Source organism: Vanacampus margaritifer, chromosome 16 (assembly GCF_051991255.1).
Source record: "Vanacampus margaritifer isolate UIUO_Vmar chromosome 16, RoL_Vmar_1.0, whole genome shotgun sequence".
Taxonomy (NCBI): Eukaryota; Metazoa; Chordata; class Actinopteri; order Syngnathiformes; family Syngnathidae; genus Vanacampus; species Vanacampus margaritifer.
Genome location: NC_135447.1, coordinates 17,561,331 through 17,585,012, shown reverse-complemented (window position 1 = coordinate 17,585,012; position 23,682 = coordinate 17,561,331). Strand labels below are relative to the sequence as shown.

At 38.2% G+C, this 23,682-nt stretch overlaps 1 protein-coding gene across 5 annotated transcripts in view; it reads right to left on the bottom strand.

Moving 5' to 3' along the window:
- The window catches only part of arhgap32b (Rho GTPase activating protein 32b), a 138,344-nt gene that overhangs the window by 100,346 nt on the left and 14,316 nt on the right, over positions 1-23,682 (bottom strand). For 4 of the 5 annotated variants that reach the window (XM_077546439.1, XM_077546441.1, XM_077546440.1 and 1 more), the window contains exon 2: positions 9,762-9,882. The exons of the other annotated variant lie outside the window; for it this stretch is intronic. In XM_077546439.1, the coding sequence (XP_077402565.1) occupies positions 9,762-9,856 (95 nt within the window). In that variant the 5' untranslated portion in view covers positions 9,857-9,882. The remainder of the gene's footprint in view (positions 1-9,761; positions 9,883-23,682) is intronic. 5 annotated transcript variants of the gene reach the window in all.

Genomic DNA, 23,682 nt, shown 5'->3' with positions numbered 1-23,682 from the left:
GTTGGATTTAGAAAAACATAATTGGTAAGGTCTAAATAAGGCATGAATGACGAAGGGGATAGAGAATGCATGTAAAAAGAAAATCATTTTATACAAAAGTTTTTTTAAATTGAGAACTATGGAAGCTGAAATAAAGTACAAGACTTACAAAAATAAACTATTGAAAATTCCTACAAACAAGTAAGAAAGATTATTACCATGCATTACTAGAGCAGAATAAAAGCAACACACAAAAAGATTACTCATGGAGTCCCCCAAGGGTCTGTGCTAAGACCCAAATTATTTATATTTTATATAAATCATGTATGTTGTGTCTCAAAAATATTAAAAAGTGTCTTATTACGCCGATGACACAACTCTCTGCTGTTCATGACCTAAAAAGATGTCAGTCCCTTGCTGAATTAAAAAAATTGTTTAAAAGGCAAAGTTTTAAAAAATTACTTACATCAGACATGAGATGTTAAAAATGTATATATGCTGTAATTTCTTTGGATGTATCGGTATGAGTGTAATAAAAATTGTATATGTGAGTATGAGGATATGATTTATAAAAAGTATTATGGTATATGCCTATGAATTTCATGTACATATATTGCTGGCAAATGTGCCTATGTTAAAGTGCACTTGTATATATATATATATATATATATATATATATATATATATATGTATATATATATATATATATATATATATATATATATATATATATATATATATATATATATATATATATATATATACCTAGGTTTATACATTTTCTTTTGTTGAAATACGTTAACCTTATTGTATCAATATAAGACAAATAAGTAGTAGGACTAGATACGTTTTTAAGATTACGTTTTTAAGCCCACTATCACTTCTCTGTTCTTTTGTGTAAGGGCACCCAAGACATACCGTGGATTCCTGAGTTAGAAGGCATGTAACAGCAAACTACTATGCCTAGCACCTGCTCCAAACAACAACACACTACCAAAGTGGTTCTCAAACTTTTGACACTAAGTACCACCTACAAAAATATACTAAGCTCTCCAAGTACCACCATCATAACCAACAAATATCAGAGCACTAGAGGGTTATAAGTCCTAAAATGTTTACTTGATATCATTGTGAGTCAATGTAACATTATGAACAGTTTGAACATGAACTCTGCGTTCAAATATAGGAATACAAATAATGATTCAATTAAAACATACTTCACATGAAAGTTAAATACAAACTGCCCCTACAAATATGTTTGAAAACAAACAGCTCTGAAAGATTAAATGCAAATGTATTTAACTTCAAAGTTAAATGCAACTAAAATGGATGGCTGGATGGGATTTTTAGACAGTCATTTTTTTTCAAGTATCACAAGAGGGAGAACGCATACCATAGTAGGGCCCGACCAATATGCATTTTTTTAGGCCGATGCCGATATGGATTTTCAAAAAAAAATACAGATTACCGATTAATCTGCCGATTACTCACAGTGGTTGCTACTCGGGCCCTAATAGGATACAAAAATAATAGCAACTGATAGAACAGTAGAAACAAATACTGACTATTCCTGTGCACTTTGGCCTCTTGGGGGAAGTGTGGTGCCATCCACGGTGTACAGTGAGTACAGAAGAAAGATTGAATTATATTAAAATAACTTGTTTTTCAAATATTGGGAAGAATTTGTGCCTTTGCGAAGTGTTATCTTACCTGTGGGTAAGTGTTCCCACAGCATGTGTGTGTGAATATTTGTCATTTGAAGGAAAAACACTCCTCGTTTGTTTTATTATTGTTATGCATTGTTTTTCTCTCGAAACTGCGTCTCCCGCTGCTCCTGCTGGCCGTCTACCTGTCTGTGACGCACATATGCAGTAGTGGTAAACCTTATGTTTTCAGTTCTGGAATGAACTCACATGAATGCATAACACCACTAGAATTATTATTGTTTACCAGAGATTAGCATGCTTATACTCATGTTTACTTCTTTTTTTTGGTCTGTATGAGTATCATATGCCATGCAGTAAGTGATGACTGAATATTTAGGGAGAAAAGGCTCAAGGTTCATAAAATAAAAAACAACAACCACTATTGAATTTATCTGAATTAGTTTTTTAATTCTTAAAACTAATATTAGTATCACTTTATCCCTTAGTTAAAAAAAACACTGCTTTATCCCAAATCAATCCAGTTTACTTATTAACGTGAAAAAAGTTAAAATAATTAATGTGTATTGTGTATTTCTTTTTCTATGGTATTGTTTGTGTTGCTGTTGTCAGAGGTGGCAAATCCAGGTCCATAAAGTAAAAATCCTGCCACAGTTTGGTTTTAGCCTTAGGTGCTAGTTAGCTAGCTACCATGGTGCTCGTTTACCTGCTAGGGAGCCAGCTAGTTTGCTAGATAGCACCCATCGTGCTCGTTTACCTGCTAGGGAGTAAATGCGCTACCTAGCTAGGTAGCAGCCATGGCGCTCGACGCTCGTGTCAGTTAAGCAAGTTATCTAAAATAAAATTCAAACTGTATTAATTGTTATTGAAGATAATTAAAAATGTTATTCTGTCTCTCTCTCTTTTCATTACTTTTGAGTTTGTTCCCGAAAAAGATAACTTCTTAAGTACGGTATATGAGTTTACTATAATATAAGGACAGCAATGCCAAAACAGATATTCTTGGGCGTACTCCCCAAATTATAAAGCAGGCAATATACTGCTGTGAAAGGAAGGGTAATTCATACTGCTGTTTACCTTGAAAGTCAAACACAAGCAGTGCTGACGAAATAATAAAATGCCAGATTGAGGCGTGCTCACCTAAATTGCAGCCGAAATAATTTGGAGTAGGTGCAAAGTGAGTGCTTTCCGTATGCAGTTTATGTTATTTAACACCCATCACCTGGCACTGGATGCAAATGGAAGTTCCTCTGTGATATGAACTAGTTTTAAGTAAAAAGGATTAGAGGTTTATGTGGCGCTTTTTGTTTTTGGTTGATGCAGCAAAACTGCCTTTGGCCATGCTCACACTGCGCAGCCCTCTCATTCATTTTCAATAGAGCCCATCTGCTGCTGCAACAGCCACAGTAGGCCAGCAAAAAATGAGGGGAAAATGTATCTGGTATAACTAAAATAAAAATTCCAAGGGAGGTTTTACAGAAATGCACTGACCAATAAAATTATATTTTTATTCAATCCTATAATTACTGTACAGTGTTCATATGGAGAATAGCATGTTTGAATGTTGATATGTTACTGAAACATGACATCCTGCACCTTCAAATATTAACACACTATTACCATTTTGGAGGGGCTGGCTGACTGAAAATAAGAGAAAGTAATGTAAAAGAGTTAAATTACATAAGGTAAACAAAAAAAAGAGTAAGCTTGTCTGAACTAGAAAAAAGTGCAGCAAATAGGTTTTCCTTTACTTGAGTGGTAATGGGGCAAGCATCGTAATTATGTTTCCTGGCTTGTTTTGTCCCGTTCTATTGTAGGGCTGGACGATTAATCGAAATTTTATTGTGACTTCAACTTGGTTTTCTCACGATCTTTAAAGCATAATAATCGAATAAAAACAATTAGCAAAACGGAAACGAATGCAAGCTAATATAATCTGTCTGATGAAAAAATACATAAAGAGAGTTTATGAGTGAAAAATGGGCCATCATGGTTCAAGTTTCCCTTTAAAGTAATTGAGATAAACCAGGCCAATATAACAGAAGGGGAATGCATATTTTCAAATGCAAAAAATACCAGAGATTGTTTTCAAATGAGACAGAGGTAGCTGTCAAATACCCAGTCTCCACTTCATCCCTTTGCAGCCTTTATTTTCTCTACTTTTCAATCATTGGCTTTTTGTTGTAATAGTGAACCACTCTCTAATGTATGCTAAGCTACTTCTGCCATGGTAACCCTGGGGCAGGATTTAGACCTAGTTCAGGACTGTTAGAACAATGTGCTGTGAGCAGGTGGGGCCTGAGTGACATGAAGGCAAAAATAAAATTACAGACCATTATTTATACTTACATTCAGTTGCAGCTCTAGGAAGTTTTACCACACACACTTCAAGCTCAGGTTTCTTTTTTCACAATCTCTGGCAAGTTTGATGCATGTCACGTGAATAACATAGCTTAAAGTTGAGCACATACTGGTCCTAAGGCTATGCAATAAAACAATTCTCAACATTAACAATTTAGGTTTTTATTGGTAATATTTGACAGTCTAAATGTAGTCACAGTCTTTCACTGTCTACATTTATCAGATATATTCACAAAGATCTTAAAGTCAATTTAAGACTGTTATTATGGTGGGCAGTATAACGTTTAACAAAAATATCTAGGTAGATAGTGCCTATGGGCAGCTATGGTCAAGTGGTTAAGATCGTCACCTGCCACCATGGGGGGAACCCGGTCCAAAATCATCCCCGGCACAGCAGTGTCCATGAGAATGTCACTGATACGTCGCACTGCTCCCTGGACTCTCAAGTGGCCCTCTGCTCCAGTGTGTGCCGCTAACTGTGTGTGTTTCTTGCGATGGGTCAAATTCAGGGCTCATGTTTCGTGTAATGACCCAAAAAAAAAAATATTATCTCTTTTCTCTTTGCACTTGTGATGCCCACTAATCATAGTCGTGTGTTTTTATTTATTTTGTCAAGAGTTTTGGTAGTTGAGTTATTCTTGTTCATTAAACTTGTTTTAATATAACCTATGGAATGATACTCAGGCAGGCTGAGAGAGAGAGATAGATAGAGAGAGAGAGAGAGAGAGAGAGAGAGAGAGAGGGACAGAGACAGACAGAGAGAGAGAGAGCGAGAGAGAGAGAGAGAGAGAGAGACAGAGAGAGAGAGATTATCACTGCGAGACTAGCTTTACTCAATACTAGATGCCTAGTTAAGAAATCACTGTTGATTCATGACATTATTATGTCATATGATCTTGACTTATTTCTCCTCAACAAAACATGGCTAACAGAAGGTTTCTGCATTACAGTTATAAATGAGAAAACACAGACAGATTTTAGTTTCATGAACAAATGTCGCAGACAGATTTTAGTTTCATGAACAAATGTCGCAGTGGCAAAAAGGTGGGAGACTTGCTGCGATTTTTAAATCAGTGTAAAAAAAAATATTGGGTGGCTTTAATTCATTTGAATATCTCAGTCTTTTGGTAAAAGTTGATACAAAGATCATCATTGTAATCATGTATAGACCTCCAAAACAAAAAGGCAAATTCATGGATGAATTTGAAGAAATGCTGTTAGTAATCTGTACCGACTATGACTATCTGGTCATAACTGGAGACTTTAACATTCATGTTGACAACAACTTTGATAAAAAAAATACCAAAGAATTTTGTATTATACTCGATACTTTTGGTCTCTCACAACATGTAAAATGTCCAACACACAATCAAGGTCACATTCTTGATCTTGTCATCTCTAAAGGTGTTGACATTTTATCTGTAGAGGTGAAAGATCTGTCTATTTCAGATCATTTCTATGTGTTATTTGAAGTACAAACCTCAGAAGTTCAGACAATCACTGTCCCTCTTAAAAAAGGGTATATAAATGAGAACACAAGCAAAATGTTTATGGAATTAATGGCTGCATCATCAACTGTCAATGCAGAGACTGTTGATGTACTTCTGGATGAATTTGCCTCAAAAATCTCAAATGTTCTGGATGCTGTTGCTCCTAATAAAACTAAGACTATTTCATCCTGACCTTTAACACCTTGGTGTGCTACCAACATAATGACTTCGAAATCAAAGTGCAGAAAAACAGAGCGAAAGTGGAAAGAAAACTCAACTAAAAAAAGAAAAACGAAGCTATTTTTAACCTGTACAGACAATGTCTTTGTCATTTTGACAAAGAGCTAGTAATAGCTAGACAACAACACTTTTCTGAAATCATTAGTAAGAACCTCAACAATACACACTCTATTTGCCGTGGTCGACAAACTCACAAGTACCCCAAATCAAACAGCGCCAGAACTCCTCTCAACAGATAAATGCAATGAATATGCCTGCTACTTTAATGAAAAAGTACAAGCCATCAGGTAAAACATTGTCACAAACCAGCACAATGAAAAAAATGATGCATCACTTAAAATCACCGAGGAATAATTCAACTACCGTGACAGAATTTGACTCAGTGAATCAAAATACTATAACAGGTAACATGGTTCAGCAGTTAAAACCTTCCATGAGCTGTCTTGACTCAATACCTTCTGGCTTTTTTAAAACTATTGTGAAATCTGTTCAAATCGATTTACGGTAAATAAACAACTGCTCACTTCAATCAGGCGAGCTTCCTAAATCTCTGAAAGTAGCCGCCATCCATCTGATCGAATGGCCATTATATTTGGGGTCCCTCAAGGGTCAGTCCTGTTGTTCAGTCTGTATGTGTTACCTTTAGGTCAAATGCTTCAGAACGCCAATATTGACTATCATAGTTATGCAGATGACACAACTGTATTTATCAAAGTCTCCAAACGACAGCAGTTCAATTAACTTGTGTCACCCACTAGAGCAAATTAACAACTGGATGAACCAAAATTTCCTTCAGCTGAACGAAAACAAAACGGAGGTAATTGTTTTCGGCAGTAAAGAAAAGAGGATTGCTGTTAGAAAACACCTTTAGTCACTGCCTTTAGAAACCAAAGACCAAGTTCGAAATCTTGGGGTGCTAATAGACTCACACCTGACTTTCAGCAATCATATCAAATCAATTACTAAAACAGACCGTTTATCAGCTGAAAAACATATGCAGACTGAAGGACTGCATGCTCCAAGTAGACCAAGTCCATGTTTTTATCTCCAGCAGACTCGATTCCTGTAACGGTCTTCTAACTGGACTCTCTCAAAAGAACATCAGACAGTTGCAGCTCATTCAGAAGGCTGCAGCTCGAATTCTGACCAAAACACTGAGATCAGAACATATCACTCCAGTCTTAAGGCTTTATACTGGCTCCCAATCAGCTGTAGAATAGATTTAAAAATTATTCTACTGGTCTATAAATCACTGAATGGTTTGGGTCCTGAATATATTCAAGAAATGCTGATTGAATACAAACCCAGCAGGGCTCTGAACCCAGAGTTTAAAGTAAACATGGTGAAGCTGCATTTAGCTGTTATGCTGCACACAAATGGAATAAGCTGCCCCTAGTTTAAATGCTTTTGAATCCATTCATTAAAAACTTTTCTTTTTTCCCCACATACCTTTGATTAAGGGCTTTTGAACATAAATAAATAAATAAATAATGCCCCCCCCCCTTTAACCATTATTATTATTACCATTTGTTTAACTTCCTATCGCTAAATGTTTTTCAAGTTTGCTGTCTAATGTTTTAACATTGTCAATGTATGTTTATTTCCTTGTGTAAAGCACCTTGAGTTGCCTTGTGTATGAAATGGGCTATACAAATAAACTTGCCTTGATTGTGCATCGCCATCCAATAGTTGAACATTACAATCAACAAAGAATACATTGAGCTTGCTTATTTTGCAGCATGAGAAAAAAAAATTCAATAAATAATAAAAACGTAATTTTTTTAGGTACATGTTAAATATCGCAATAATATCGATATTGCTTTATTCAACAACTATATTGCATATCACTTGTTCCCAATATTGTGTAGCCCTCCTACTAACCAGAGTTAGGTGAGTCAATTAATTTTGAGCGTCCATCATTCGGCAATCGTGTCAACAGTCGGGACACCCTTCCTCATCGCCAATGTCAATATTTCAAGTCGAACCGCATTCTAATTAGCAATCAGTCATTCGCCGATTGCTCAGAAAATGTCCGTCAATGTTTCCGTCATTCGAGGTGGGCATCTGTCAATGCTCTGTCATTCGTCAATTCCTTAGCAAAATGGGAAGTCAGTCATTGACATATTGACAAATTATTGATGGATTGACGATTATATTGACGGACGAAAAACCTATTCTGGTAATGCTGAGTTTGTCAATGTTTCGAAGTTTCCTGTCAATCGTCAACAAAATAGGTGTCCGTTATTGACGGCCCTTCCATCAATATTGACGGAATGCCCACTTCTGCTACGAACTACATTTCACATAAGTTGTCACACTTCAGTCTTGACAGACCATTTGAACATTTTAAAGATAGAACAATCAACCAATAAATTATAGCTTGTCCGACTGCCTGTGGTCAGCCTGGGATGATAAGGTAAAATGCATTTGACGGTTTTCCTGAACTAATTTGCTCCCAAAAATGTATAAATATGTTCGATTTTAAATATTACCATGGTCCCAAAAACGTATTTATACGTTGTTGTTGTTTATATGCTATATATACAAAAAATACATGCAAAAGGCTTTTATGCAGCTTCTGAACTGAAGAGGGACGCTTGAAGAATGGTAGTTAAGCTGTTTTCCCCACCGTTTTAAACAGATTTGTGAATAATGATAAAGCTATATTCTAATGCTAATTGCTGCAAAACAGAAACAAATAGAAATATACTTTTTTTCCTGATGAAAGAAGAGACTAATTTTTTTCTTTTGATCTGTGTTTTTATGTTTTTATAGCAATACAACACAATATTTTCAGCCTTGCAAAATCAGTAAAAATCCAGTAAAACAGCCGACAGCAAAGGGGATTGCTTCTGTGAAAATGGCAACGGTCTGAATAAGTTAATTGGTGGGGCAGTAAGTTACAATCGTTTTCTTCATGAAAGGAGTGGTTGTGAATCACAAACTGGCGATTAATCCCTTCATATACACTATAGAAACAATATCAGGGACATTTGTAATAGAATTTCAAATTTATTAATGATGTCAACAGTTGTAGTAACAACTGGGGTGGTAAGGAATTTTTGTCAAGGTGGCAGATGTGACCCATTTCCACCCTGCAAAACTGCCTATGTTCACCTTTATAGGCTAGTTGCTACCTGGATGAAGGGCAATATTTTGAGCAGTAATTGTCTGAAATACAAAGTGAGGGGTAGATGTAATGATGAGTAGTATCCCACATGTGTGTGCACAGTAGGGACTGAGAAACCATTAACAGAGCAAATTTGTATTTTATGTATTTGTATGCACCAAGCCCGTTTGTCAACAGTATTTGGCCCAAAATGTCCTTGAGTAGCTAGTTTTTTTTTTAGCATGTGCGCAGTAAAGCATTTGCATTTGTAAATGCATGATGACATAGCACGGGTATCTAGGTGTTAGTGTAACAATGACATAACTAGCTGTAAGATAACACACTTAGGCTGTCAATGGAGACACTGGTAGTTAAACTGATAGTTGAGGGGCTCATTCAATTAAGGGAATCTTATTTCCAATGATGGCAGTTAATAATTGATGCATGTCACCTAGTTACTTCAGGCTGAAGGGATGTGGGTGGGGACTAAATAAGAGGTGTGATGGTGACTGTGCAAATTCATTCGACTAACTCAGCTAGAGTGCTCAGGCATGTTGAGCAATGCCTCCTCCTCCTACGCCGCCGCCTCCACCTTCCCTGCATGCATATACTGGTATCATTTCTCCTTGAGGCATACACAAGCCAATAACACCCTCTCCTGTAATCAACACTCCCGAACATGCGAGTGCACTGCAGAAACGGACACCTCCTAAGCATCTGCCTCTTAATCAGTGAATGACACAAATGCAGTCATTACTATCAACACTTCTGACTCCAACCAAACTAGCATGGAGCACAACCTAAGGTGTGGTCCCCACCTACAGTAACTCACACAACCACCACACCATAGCCGCTTCACTCTGGTGCAAAATGTTTGAAGTTCCATCTTTTGCGTGTGGCTTTTTAAAGTAGCCCTACCTGTCCAAGATGTCAAGGCTGGACGAGGTTGCGGCTCCCAGCAGTCCGAGCGCTGCACTCCCTACCGCTGCGGCAGCCCCGCTGCCTGCCTCCATGATACTGACTCACCGCAATGTGTAGCCTGCCAGAGAAGTCGAAAGAGAGAGAGAGCGTGAGAGATGGAGAGAGAGAGTTGTGCAGTCTGCCAGAAGAATTGGGGGGGGGGGGGGCTAGAGAGAAAGAGGGAGGGGAGTAGGGTTAGAGAAGGAGTGAGATAGACAGATGAGATCAAATAAATCATATGTATAGATGTAAGAGGAAGAATGCTGAGGGCTGGGGGTGTCTACAGATTATGACAGACACATAAAACGGCAAACTGTCATTTGGCATGTGGATAAAGTGGGTAAATAGGAGAAAACATTAAATGCATATGCAGCCTGTGCATCAAATGGTTCCTGCTAATCGAGCTTTTAGAGCCCGGTTTTGCACTGGTTTCATGACATGCAGATTCTGGCCAACAAAACCCAGCATCCATCCATCCATCCATTTTAAGCAAAAATCAACAATTAAACAGACACACTGGCCGCACTGTTTGGTATCCTGTGGTGCCTGATGTCTCTTTCTTTGACCAACAATTTCCATGTTAAACCCCAATCCCTACTAGCCAGCTGTTAACCTCCTGAATGATTTCTAAACCAGTAAAAGCAATAGATAAATTACTGTTCAAAAATAACTTTGAAACAGAGAAACGTCCAAGCCGGTTTCCCTGGCCTTCAATGACAATACATTGCTGACTGCATACACAGGAGAGTGACGCAAAAAGGGGAGGGGGCAAGGAACAACAAGTGTGGGAGGAGAGGATCCACACACAACACAGTACAGCAGCTGGTTCTGTAAGGCAGAGTGTTCCTGTCTGGGTAATCTTGTGAGGACCATATTCCAGGTTTTTACTATCATTGGGGCCCACAGGTGCTTTGTGGGGACATTTTGGCCAGTCCTCACAACTCAAAGGTCAAGACCTCTTTTTGAGGGTCAACCTGATTGGCCCGATAATTGGCATCTAATGTATTATCAGTGATCTCCTGCAATGTCATAATTTACGCAATCCAATCAATAACGTTGTTCCGTGTTAGTATAAATATGATCCCGAAAGCTCATTTGTTTTTAGTAGTGATGCACCGAATATTCGGCCACCGAAAATTTGAAAATAAAATTAAAGCCGAAAGAATATGGCTGAAATAGGTTGCAGTGACGCAAGCAAAAAAAAACGCTGCAAGCAAACGTCTGTTTGAATTAAACAGCGAACGCGGGGGTGAGCGTCCGCCGTTTCTTCTCACTGGCTTTTCACTGTGTGAATTTGTACCGGCCGGTCGTAGCAGCTCCCGGGGCCATTGCGCACAACGGAGGAGAGGGGCGTCACTTGGTGTACAAGATTTAAGTGGGTCGAAAAAAGACAGTGTACTGCAGTACAGGTGAGCCACTCTTTCTCCCGCAGCACCTTCCTTTTTTTAAGATCCCTCGAGCGCTTCCGCTTTTTCACCAGCATCCCGGTGGCTGTGCTAAATAATGTACTTTAGCTAATGGTAGCAGGGCTGGGCGATTCTGCATAAAAACATCTCAGATTTTTTAACAAAAAATTTGATTTACGATTTTTTCCCGATTTTAGATTATGTGTGTGTGTGTGTGTGTGTGTGTATATATATATATATATATATATATATATATATATATATATATATATATATATATATATATATATATATATATATATATATACTGTATATATATATATAACCGTTTTGCAAAAGTAACCATATTTCTTCTATTGGAATCAATGTGCACAACTTCTACCTTGAATCAAATACTTCTGGAAAAATGTAAATCTATGTGTTGAAAAAGTAGAAAAGTAAAACTTTTTTTGTCAACTTTGTTTTAAAAGCTTAACAGTGCACTTGTGTACCTCAATATGACACAAATAAACATCACATTTTGGCTTTAATGTAGGAATCGAGGTCTGAGCTTGCCATCCCCTCCAACTGTATGTCCAAAGTACTGTTATGTAAATTGATGTGGCTGTTTTGCCATGACTGGCAAATTTCCTTCTAGCGTTATTTGATTGGCCAGTCCGCGGAGTAAGAAAGTCTTGACCTGCCGTAAATCTACTATTTTACCGTGATTAGTCCGCTTCACCGAGTTCACCCCTTCTATAGATCTCCTTTCACTTTTCAATTTGTTTTGTCACTGAAATCAGCATTACCAGCCCACTATACTACATTTCATAAGGATTTTATGTCACAGACGACGCAGAGGCTGATTAGCGTCATGGGCAAGGCAAGTCTAAGTAAGCTTGTCTTTCATACAGGTAAGTGCTTGCAAGGCGAGTCCGTCTTGACGAGATAGCATACATGTTGCAACCACGCAGCGACATAAACGTGCACATTTGTGCTATTCACATAAGCTTGTAAATGTCTATAAGCAATCAGGATAAAATATCCAATTTACAGCAGGCTAAAGATTTCCTCGCTGTGGCGATTGACCAATAATGGAGCCGCTCAGAGCAAAAATATTGCTAGCATTTGAGTTGCCAGTCTCGGCAAAATAACTACTGCCTAAACAAATTGCGTGGGGCAATTTGAATATAATTGCGGCTAGGAAGCAGTAGCACATACCTGGGGTCTCCCGTTTGCAGCAAGTGGTGAAATCGAGTCTTCCTCACTGTATACATGGGTGCCATATCATTAGCGAGGTGCAACTTCTCCGCTTTGGTGATCGCTCTTATTGTGCCCCTTTCTTATCATACGTGCTTCCTTGTGTAAATGACTCCTCCACAGCAACATAGAAAACTGTTGTTGTTTTTTAGCGGGAGTTTGTTTGCTGTTGTTCCTCTCTTATGGAGTGTAAGAGAACACAACTGGCAGAGCTAAAGCTACGGAAGCAGGCGAGGCGCAACGAAAGGGGGGAAAAAAAATATCTGTTAAAAAAAATGTAATCATCCGCAACAAAACACTCAAATTATTTCAAAACATTGATTTATTGCCCAGCCCTGGCTAGCACTATTGCTATCAACAGTTTTAAACACGGAAACACTTACTGCTATCTCCGGGTGGCAGCAGACCTGTACAGGACGTTGTGACTTTGCAGTCCGTTCCTGAAGCAGATTAGCTGGTGTGAACAAATGTATTTATTTATTTTTAAACATTGGTATAATATGTGAATGTGCGGATTTTAAGTGCGCCGCACCTTGTCCTGCAGCACACATCCGTGCCCGCTTGTGCGAACTACATTGACTATAAAGTGCAATCGCACCGCCAGAAAATGATCAACCCTTGTTTGTTAAAAAGTCAGAAAACCATTTACGTCAAATAAAATAACTTGCTACAGTATGTGTTTTTTAATTTAACTTCTAATTAATTTCTATTATCTATCGGCGCAAGTAACTTTAACGTTCAGTCACACATATTCAGCCAATCACAGATCCAACTAGCAGGATTGGTTTACTGTTCGAACATGGAAATACACAAGCACAAAATGTTTTGCCAGGATACGAGAGAAACTACAATCATATTGAACATTGAGTTGAGCTATTCTCGTGACACGATTACTTAGTAAGTCAATACAGTTTGCTTGAGGGGGGAATTTCTGCTGGAGCCAAATGACTTCAAACGGCGTCCTGCCCAGATAAATAGTGGAGAAAAACAGACAGCTTTGGCAGCAGCAACAGAATGTGAAGCTACGTAGCTGGTAAGTTAAACATATGGACGTGTTGAACAATGATAGCAATACTATTTACTAGTGATGTACCAAATTTTCGGCCCAAAATGGCAAAAATATGCCTTTAAATACATACAACATAAAACCGAAAGAATATGTCCGAAAGAAGATGTTGTGGTGACTGGTGATTTCAAGCGTCTGTTTGAATTAAACACTAAACACGGGGGTGAGTGTCTGCCCCCCTGCTCGCTGGGGTTTCACCGTCTGAGTACCAGCAGCTTCACTGCGCACACCGGAGAAAGAGAGGGGCGTCGCTTGGTAAACTATTGTCCAGAGAAATGTCTATGCCGGTTTCCCTGGCCTTCAATGATATCACTACGTGTGTGTGTGTGTGTGTGTGTGTGTGTGTGTGTGTGTGTGTGTGTGTGTGTGTTGGAATCAAATTGCCAAAAAATCTAATTGGGTAAACTGAACTCCAAAACTATTCCATTGTAGCTCCTCCATTTAAAAGACTGATTGACACGAGGTTTTTCGTTTGTTTGCTAAATAAATTTACCAAACAAACGTGGTGCTCCTCGAGACAACAGAGCGAACTGCAGGCCATCTCTCGTATCGGATACTCCTTGAGCGAATTTACGCTACGCAGCATTATCAATAAGTAGGAGAATGAACGAATGAATAATGAAATGTACAGTCGAATTTCGCCCTCTTAATATCTGACCGCTTGACAACTTTGCATGGCGCTGGTATTTTAAAATCACTTGAACCGAGGAGATGCAACCACCATGTTTTTTTTGGAGCCATGTATGTCTAGCGCCACCAATAGTAAATGACTGCGGTTCTCTCAAAAAGCAAAACAAACCAATCTCTCACATAATCTATTCATCTTCTATACCACTTATCTTTACTAGGGTCGCGGGTGTACTGGAGCCTATCCCGGCTGACTTCAGGCAAGATGAAGGGTACACTCTGGACTGGCTGCCAGCCAATCGCAGAGCTCCACATTAATTGCCTGTTATTGTGTCAGCTAGGCACCCCAAACTAAATGATTGTGTGGGTGTAGTGCAGGCCAACGTATGGTTGTTTCTCTACTTGAACAATAAATTTGTTCACGGCTGAAGTAAAAAAAATTTTTTTTTAAAAGCCTATTTATAAACAGCTTTGCCTAATCAAGTATTGTAAATATAATTGGGGATTTGCTTGAGAAGAAATACTGAATAAGAGGCAGAGATAGCAGAATGGGTATATGTATAGCTTTTGATGTCATTAGAAAAGTTCATCATGACAAAATACTTATTTGTATTTAAATTCATTGTAGTTTTAAGGCAACATACAGCCTATTTTGATGCCAACCGTCTCGACCAGTCAAATCCAACATAATCAACTATTAATTGATTAACAACTAATCAATTATCAAATTAATTAATTATTTTTATGGTCGATGAATTAAACTATTATGATTCCTTACTAGTTTGGTCGTAAGATGTTAGAATTTAGGCAAAAATGTCTATCAGTGTTTTCCTAAGTAAAAACAAAAGTATTATTTTGGCTGCGTTCACACTGCAGCTCAATTCCGATTTTTTCACAAGTGTCTAATTTTTTCATGCAGTGTGAATGGTACAATTCAGATTTTTTTCACACCAGACCTGGGCCTCTTTAGTTAGTGGATATAAATCGGATATGTATGCAATGCGTCTGCACTGTGAACGCTCATCCGCACGCATCCGATTCATACGTCACCAAGAGAATGAAGACTACTGACACGTCTGTGAATATATACAAAGCTGTTTTGAGTAACAGTGTTATTTTTTTTATTTGTCTTTAATTTAATTACACTTGAAACATGAAGCATAAAGTTGACATATGTGGCAATAGTATAAATTCAGCACTGTAGACGGTTCATCACGTACGGCGATGACGCAACGTCATCTTCGGTAGACTTCTCAATGAAATGAGGAAGTCGAGGAGTCCCCCCTCATTTCCCCCAAATATTTCCATTACCTCTTTCAACCTCGTTACTCTGGAGACATTAGATTAAAAAATAAATCTGACGGATTTCTGTTGCTGTTTGTAAACAGCACATTCAAAACTAATGCACGAGGAAGCCGAGGACAGCAGCCAACCAGGAGCGAGCGTCTAACAGTCCACCAACCAGGAGCACGGGTGTTTGCACAGCTGAATTTGCATAATGTATGCAGACAAGACACATGAATCGAACTCCTAACACGTCCGTGAAACGAAACCACCAGTCCACTAATCTGTAGTGTGTGCTGGCACAGCTAAATTTGCATATGACACTGATAAAACTCGCTTGCCTCTGCGGCTTGGCTGGAGGTGAAACGTTGCGAGTTGGGTTACTTCCGTGAACACTGCTACGTGACGTTATTTTGGGTGTACGTCACTCGACGTGTGCTCTTTGCGCATCACAGGCGCGTTGCATTCACCTTGATGTCGCATTTGTTTATTTAATGTGAACGGTACATATATAGATCGGATTTAACAAAAAAATCCAAATTGAGCATCACACCCTGCAATGTGAACGTAGCCTTTGACTCAACACAAAGATAATCAGTCCACTTGAAAACCATATGAAGGAAATATAGGAAAATACCATTCAGAAGCTAAAATTCCTATAATTTGGACAATTTTAAATATAAAAAAGTTCCCATCAGCAGGCATGCACTAAGGAACTTGCTTAAAAAAAAAGGATTTAAAAACACCCATAAAATCACTCTATGATTGGTGATCATATTGTTTAATTATTCAGCCTTACCTCTCAGTCATATTGAGTATGGTGAACTGCAAGAGTTGAATGCGATTATTTTACACCAAGAGCTGACTCAGAAGTGCTTGGCTGACGTCACTGGCTAATTTGCATATCAATGTATTAGAACAGTCTGCTTTCAAATGAGGCAGAGGGCTTAGACGAGATGGACTGAGGAGGACTCACATTCTTTGCTTGTTAGAGGTGGAGAGGAGCCAGTTGTGGAACAAAAGGAGACGGATTAAGAGAATGAACACATTGTAGTGCTGCATCTGCTGCAGGACACATTATATAACTGAATGTCATTTACAACCTGTTCCTTTAGGCCCGCTGCACACTGAGCAATGTGGCTCAAAATGTCTGAAGTAGGGCTGCAACTAACGATTATTGTAATAATTGATTAATTTGTCAATTATTTTGTTGATTAATCCTTTATTCATAAACAAGACATTACAATTTCAAATTGACAGTACACAACATAAATTATGATTCAGTTACTGGTTTGGTGTCAGAAAAAAGGCAAAACTGTTGATTACCGTTTTCCCAAGTAAAAGCAATTGTTTTACATTGATATAACACAAAGCTAATCATTCCGCTATTTTGGACTGTAGGATACCTTTATCTCCAAACTTGTGTTTGCTAGGTGACCTAACAACAACTGACTTACCACATAAACAATTTCAATCTACACTTGTAGCCCTTACTATCGCTAAAAAAACAATTCTTGTTAACTGGAAAAATAAACAAACTCTGAATATCGACCAATGGTCTAACCTCCTCATAAATCACATTTTAATGGAAAAAATATCTGCCTCAAATAAAAACCAAATATCAAAATTTATAGAAACATGGTCTACGTATATAGAATTTTTTAACCTAATTCCGGTTACTTAATTCTGTCTGTTAGCGAGAGCCACTACATCGTGATAACTTACATTGATGTTTCTGCATCTGGCAATTTATTATTATATTATATTATTAGTATGGGATTTTTTTTTAATGGGCTTTAGGTGAACTGATGAATACACACACACTCGCACGCACACACACACACACATACACATTCTCACCCACATACAAAAAAAAGGGTATATATATATATATATATATATGTGTGTATATGTGTATATATATATATATGTGTATATGTATTTAAAAAAAAACAAAAAAAACATTTATTAAATTTTTTTTAAATTGATTTGTTGGATTTTTTAAAAAAAAAAAAAAAAAAAGGAGAGCAATGATGATGTCAAATCGAATGAACAATACTGAGCTCTCCTGAAAAAAGAAAAAAAACAAAAACAAAGCTAATCATGGAGGATCAGGGAAATCAGATATTTACTGTTGAGAAGCTGTATTTCTGTGCATTTGGACAATTTTCACCCCCAAAAAAGTTAGCTATAAAATTCATCGATTCTTAAAAGTACAGTGGTACCTTGGCTCACGAACTTAATTGGTTCCCACAGAGAGTATGTGAGCCGAAAAGTTCGTCTTCCAAACAAGTATTTCTCATAGGAAACCATTGAAATGAGAATAATCCGTTCCCAGGTCCCCATAAAACACAATTTTCTACTAAAAAAGCTTTAAAACTACACAAAATATACCTTATTTTATGTGTAATAAATGTGCTATTGTATTGTAATTAAAGAAATACACTGTACTGTATAATAAAGTGTTTTTATTTGCAAAACTTGCAACTTGCCTTTGTGATGGTACAGTAGTTAAAGGCTTGATGGAATGGAGTGGGAGGAGGAGGGAGGGAGGGAGGGAGTTACTGTTTGGAAGGAGAGTCCTCCGGTGTGGCTTCTCTTCTTTGCTTCTTAGGAGACTCTTTATCCTTGTTGCTGACTAAAAACCTCTTAATTGACACCTGTTGCTTTCTGAGTTGTAAGGTCTTACGAAACTGAGGCATCACATTGTCATTCATCATGTTGATGATTCTCATAGCCACAGTCTTTTCTGAATGGTACTGTTCGACAAAATCCTGCACATCACTCAAATTTGCTAACATGGTCTTGATGCTCTCACTTGATGCTGACAAACGCGCACCTCGTTCGTGTTTGTCGATGATCTCCTTCTGCTCGACCGTAATTTTCTTCAATGTCTTCTTAGGCTTAACACTAGCCTTTTGTGGGGTCTTTTTCGGTCCCATGGTAGCAAAAGTACACTCCAAAAGTACTCCAAAATGATCCAAAATGTCTACCGAACACAAACCACGTCCGCACTCAAACAAAGGGGGCGACGAACTGGGACGTCGTGAGCGTGCGTCAGCTTCTCGTGATTTCTCGTGTCGCGAGATTTGGTTCGTCCGCCGAAAACTAGTTCGTCAGCCGAGACAAAATGCTCGCGAATTTAATGTTCGTGAGGCGAAAAGTTCGTGAGCTGAAGCGTTCGTGAGCCGAGGTACCACTGTAGTTGATTATTAACTCATTGGCTCAGAAAAATGTATAAATATGTTCTATTTTAAATATTTTAAGTGTCCCAAAGACGTATTTATACGTGTTTAGGGTTTTATATGCTAGAGCATCCAGAATGATTTGATGCAGCCTCTGAACTGCAGAGAGTGGGTGAAGCAATGGTGGTAATTACAAAAACGGCCAGCAGGTGACAGCAGAGTGTATGAGATCAGCCAGAGCCATGTTGCAAACAAACTAATTTACCCACAGTTCTAAACAGATTTGTGAATAATGATGAAACTTAGCTATATTCTAATTCTAATTGCTACAAAACAAAAACAGATACAAATGTATATTTTTTTCCAGATGAAAGAACAGACTCTAGTCTTTCTTTAGTTTTTTTTAGCAATAGAACACAATATTCTGTGGGGCTGCAAAATCAGTCAAAATCCAGCACAAAAAATAAATAAATAGCCAAGGAGCGAAGGGGGTTGCTTCAGTGAAAATGGCTGGAAGTCAATGAGTTAATAATGACAAATGACATAAAAAATAATGGATGTGAAATAATTTGCCAATGAATATTCAATATTGCATTTATACTAAAGAAGTTGTCCAAGCGGGTTTGAACCCAGGTACACTGATCACCACTCCTTTCTCTTAACCACTGGACCACTTCAGCCAAAAGATAGAAGTATTCATGACATTGTTTGTAATTGTAGTGAATATGTCCTTATATACTGAAAGCTTGCGTTGAATTTGAATTTTGAATATAGATCAGAATAAAAACTTAATAATGATGAATGGCATCAAAATAATATTATTCAGAATTGCATTTGTACTAAAGAGCGGTCGAAGTGGGATTTGAATCCGGGCACACCAGTCCTTTCTCTTAACCGCTGGACAACTTCAGCCTTAAAAGAATCCGTGACATCGTAATTGTAGTGAATATGTCAGTATATACTGAAAGCTAATTGTTTAATCATTTCAGTGTAATTATAATGCATTTCCTGATATGATAGTCAGTTGGTTAGCTCTCAAACCTGAGACGTGCCATGGCGTGGGTATGAACACTGAGGGTGGACACACATCCGTGACCCGCCCCCGATAAAAAGGTCAGTATCAACATAGGTAATGGAAAAAGCAGATTGGCGCATCCCTAGTCCAAAATAATAAGATACTGTCTAATTGCCATCTGCAAGTAAAAAGATATGTGAGGGTTTTTCCGCCTCCAGCTAATTTTTACGCTGCCCCCAGCCAGAGCGACTCATATCGCTCAACACAGCGCTCCAGCTGTGTTGATTGGGGGACTACAACATTGAGCTAAATCTGGTGCAGTGTTTTGATGTTACTGCACACTGTCCTTTTACTAAACTAAACTCACACTCAAATTAAAACTCATTGAGCTCAGCAGCAATACTGCTGCGATTTCTGCTAAAATACTTAACTGCAGTTGCATTGTTGCACCACTATGGAGGCGCTATAACAGCAGCAATGCACCGGAAGACCTTGAAACAACAAGTAAAGAAGAAACAGATCACGGAGCAACTCCGTTGCACATGCCCATTTCCTGGTTTCAAGCAAGGCAGAGGCACCCTCCAGCTGTCGCCAAAGTCACACAAATACAGTAAATACACAAAACATAATAGTTTTACAACAACGCTCAACTATAGGGGTGCACCGAATAATTTAAGTGGAGGAAATTTTAATGAATGTAGTAAAAAAAAAAAACATTTAAAAAAATGTGAGCGCACACCGCTCCCGGGTCGCGGCAGGGCCATCCACTTGAATGAGAGAGAGCTCCAGCCATTTGCAGCCCGTTGCCTCTTCCCCCGGCCCATGGTCATGGCTCCAGCTTCGGGAATGGCGGCTTTGGTGGCCGCTGGAGGGCTTCGGAGACGCTGGAGAGGGAGGACGGCAAGCTGACTCGGAGAGACGCTCAAATGAGACTTGAGTTCCATTCAGAAAGAATGAGCGCTCGTGGTGAGCTTCACCTGCCGGTAACGGTGGTCTATATGAAATTATAAATAAGGTTTAATGTTGTAAAATGTAACATGTTTGTAGTCTGTATATATTGTTTATTTTTGTCATGACGCTGGCCGGCCAGCGGGTTCTTGGTTGTGTCTTGCTGGAAATAGCTTTTTCGGGTCTATGTGAAAGCTTCTGTGCACTTGATGGGCTGCACTTTTCGACGTCGCTACATCATGCAATGGAAATTCATATTTTGAATCCTGGCAAAAACAGTTGCCGAGACGCCACTGCCACTCATGAAATGTTACGGCAAAACCGTCTTAATGAATTAACGCTTTAACATGATACGTCATATTCAACTCTTAAAGTATGTTGACTGTAAAAGAAAGTGAGTCAGTTGAATTCACAGAATACACGCAAGTCATGGTGCATGGTCAGGATTAGGGATGTTCGATACAACTTTGTTTTCGACTGATACATACTCAACTCTTGAGTAGTCACCAGGGTTTCATTTTGGGTTTTAGTTTTTTAAATTTAGTTTGTTTTAATTAGTTTTCAGGGCAGCTCTGTTAGTTTGTATTAGTTTTAATTATTTAAAAAATGCTTAGGTTTAGTTTAAATATAAGTTTTCATTGGAAAAAAAAGTGTATTACTTGTGTGCAAGATTTAATAAATACCATGGTGAAATAAAAAAATGAATGTACTTTCTACCTAGTGTTGCGTTTTGGCAATTCTCGAATAAACTCCACTGACTCACACTAAGGCTGTCGGAGAGCTTGTTTTCTGTACCATAAATTAAACTCCATTAGATTGCTTTTGGTCGAGCGCACCATATACAGCGTGCTGTTCCAACAGGTTGGTACATTCTGTGCCAGTTTTCTCAATGGTTTTTGCATGTCCGTTTGGTTGTTTTGAATCTTGAGGATGTTGATCTGCTGTCTAAATCAGATTCTTCACACGCTCGGATTGTTTCCATTCCTCCAATGATGAGTCGGGCTGTGCAGAAATGTTTGGTTCACCGCGCATGGTCTGTGATCAGCGTCCCAAGCCGGTGAGACTTTATCATGGCGACACAGCCAGCGCGTCACTGCTTCAACTCAGAGCAACCTAAGTCACTCCCCTCAAGTTATCTACCATTGGAGCAAGCTGACCTTGCCCAAAAAAGTCTAATCTAATGGCCATAGTTAGTCATGACAGCACTTGATCAGTTTCATGAGTGCACAGCTGGCCAAGACTTTTCGTCTGACAATTAATAATAATAAAAAAAGTAGTTTACGGGAATTCCCGTCTATGGCACTATACGTTAGGGTTGTCAGTGACTGAAATTCCCGATGACGGCAAACAAAGAGTTAATACAATGCTGACGTATCGGATCGGGACTCGGAATCGGACGATCTTCAAAATGAGAAGTGTGATCGGGACATCCCTAATCAACACATTCACTCCCAGCCCTTGTCACTGAAGCAACCCCCTTCGCTCCTAGCTGTTTTACTGGATTTTGACTGATTTTGCAAGGCCCACGGAACATTATGTTCTATTGCTATAAAAAAAAAAAGCACGGAACCTACCAAAATAAAGATTAGTCTCTTCTTTCATCAAGAAAAAAAAAGTATATTTCTATCCGTTTTCGTTTTGCAGCAATTAGCATTAGAATACAGTATAGCTAAGTTTCATCGTTATTCAAAAATCTGTTTAGAACTGTGGGTAAATTAGCTTTTTCAACATGGCCCTGGTTGATCTGTTATACTCTATTGCCATCTGCTGGCCGTTTTTGTAATCACTACCATTGCTTCACCCGTTTTCTGCAGTTCAGAGGCCTTCTGTATGCTTAGCATAAAAAAACACGTGAAAAAAAGGTATAAATATGTCTTTTGGACACTTAAAACATTTAACATAGAACGTATTTATACGTTTTTGGGAGCAAATTAGGTAATTTATAATAGCTATTTATTTGCATTTGTTTGCTCTATTTTACTCCCTAGATTACTTAGTTTTTAGATCTACACAATGATAGGTCTCAAAATAGTACTTTTGTTTTTTTTAAATCAATTTAGCTTTGCTACAGGGATGTGGCTATATTTATGCTATGTGTCAAATTTTATTACATAGAAAAAAAGTGGACATATGTTTATTGTTTACATAAAAATGCAAAATTTGAATGAAAAGAAGAGAGAAGAACAACAACAGGAAATATTGATTTTTCACATAAAAAAAAAAAACGGGATACTTCCATTATAAATTTTTCTACTTAGGTTTATATCACGATAGGTAACTTTACTGTGAGGGGATTCATTTCATACCATGATATGACAACAAATTAATAATGAATAAATAACAAAAGCCCTGACTATGAAGCACAAATATCCGTAATAGGGGTGTGCATTTTGCCAACAAAGGGTTATTTCCACCAAAGTGAAATTGAGGATTGTGATGTGACACTAATATTGTGCCAAATCAGCACTATTTTAATACTTTTAGTATGCCCACATGGTAGGTGAAAGCTGTTGGAACAGACAGACATTACTAAAGCTATGAGGATTTTCTTTTGGCTGCTCCACTTTTGGCCTAATCCTCTTCTCATTGAAAATGTACATTATTAAGAATCCTAGTCCTGATCCCCCAAAAAATTCCATTGTAATGACACAAACATGTCAAACTTTGTAGGAAATGAAACAAGAAGAAACGTGTAACACAAATTACATGTATGGAAACAACAATAATGACAACTATATAAAAAAAAAAACCACACACACACAGAAATTCCATAATTGTCACGTTATATACCACCAAGAAATAAAACAACCAGATAAGGTATGCACAAAAATATGCAAGTTCTCCCTATTACCACATCAAGGTTGTGAGATTATTCATGTGTACCAGAGAGATGTTTGATTTAAGTGTGACAGAAAGACAGACTTGCACAAACTCACGGTTCAGCGAATGTGTCCTTCCATACTTGTCATGTCTACATTAGCTTGACTCCCCTTCCTCTGATTAATGAGCCCAGAATAATGTCTTGTCTGACTGCTCTCTGTCCACATAAGTTCACTGACCAGAACTACACTCCACAATTGGTGGCATAAATCCTGTCATTTGGGCCTAT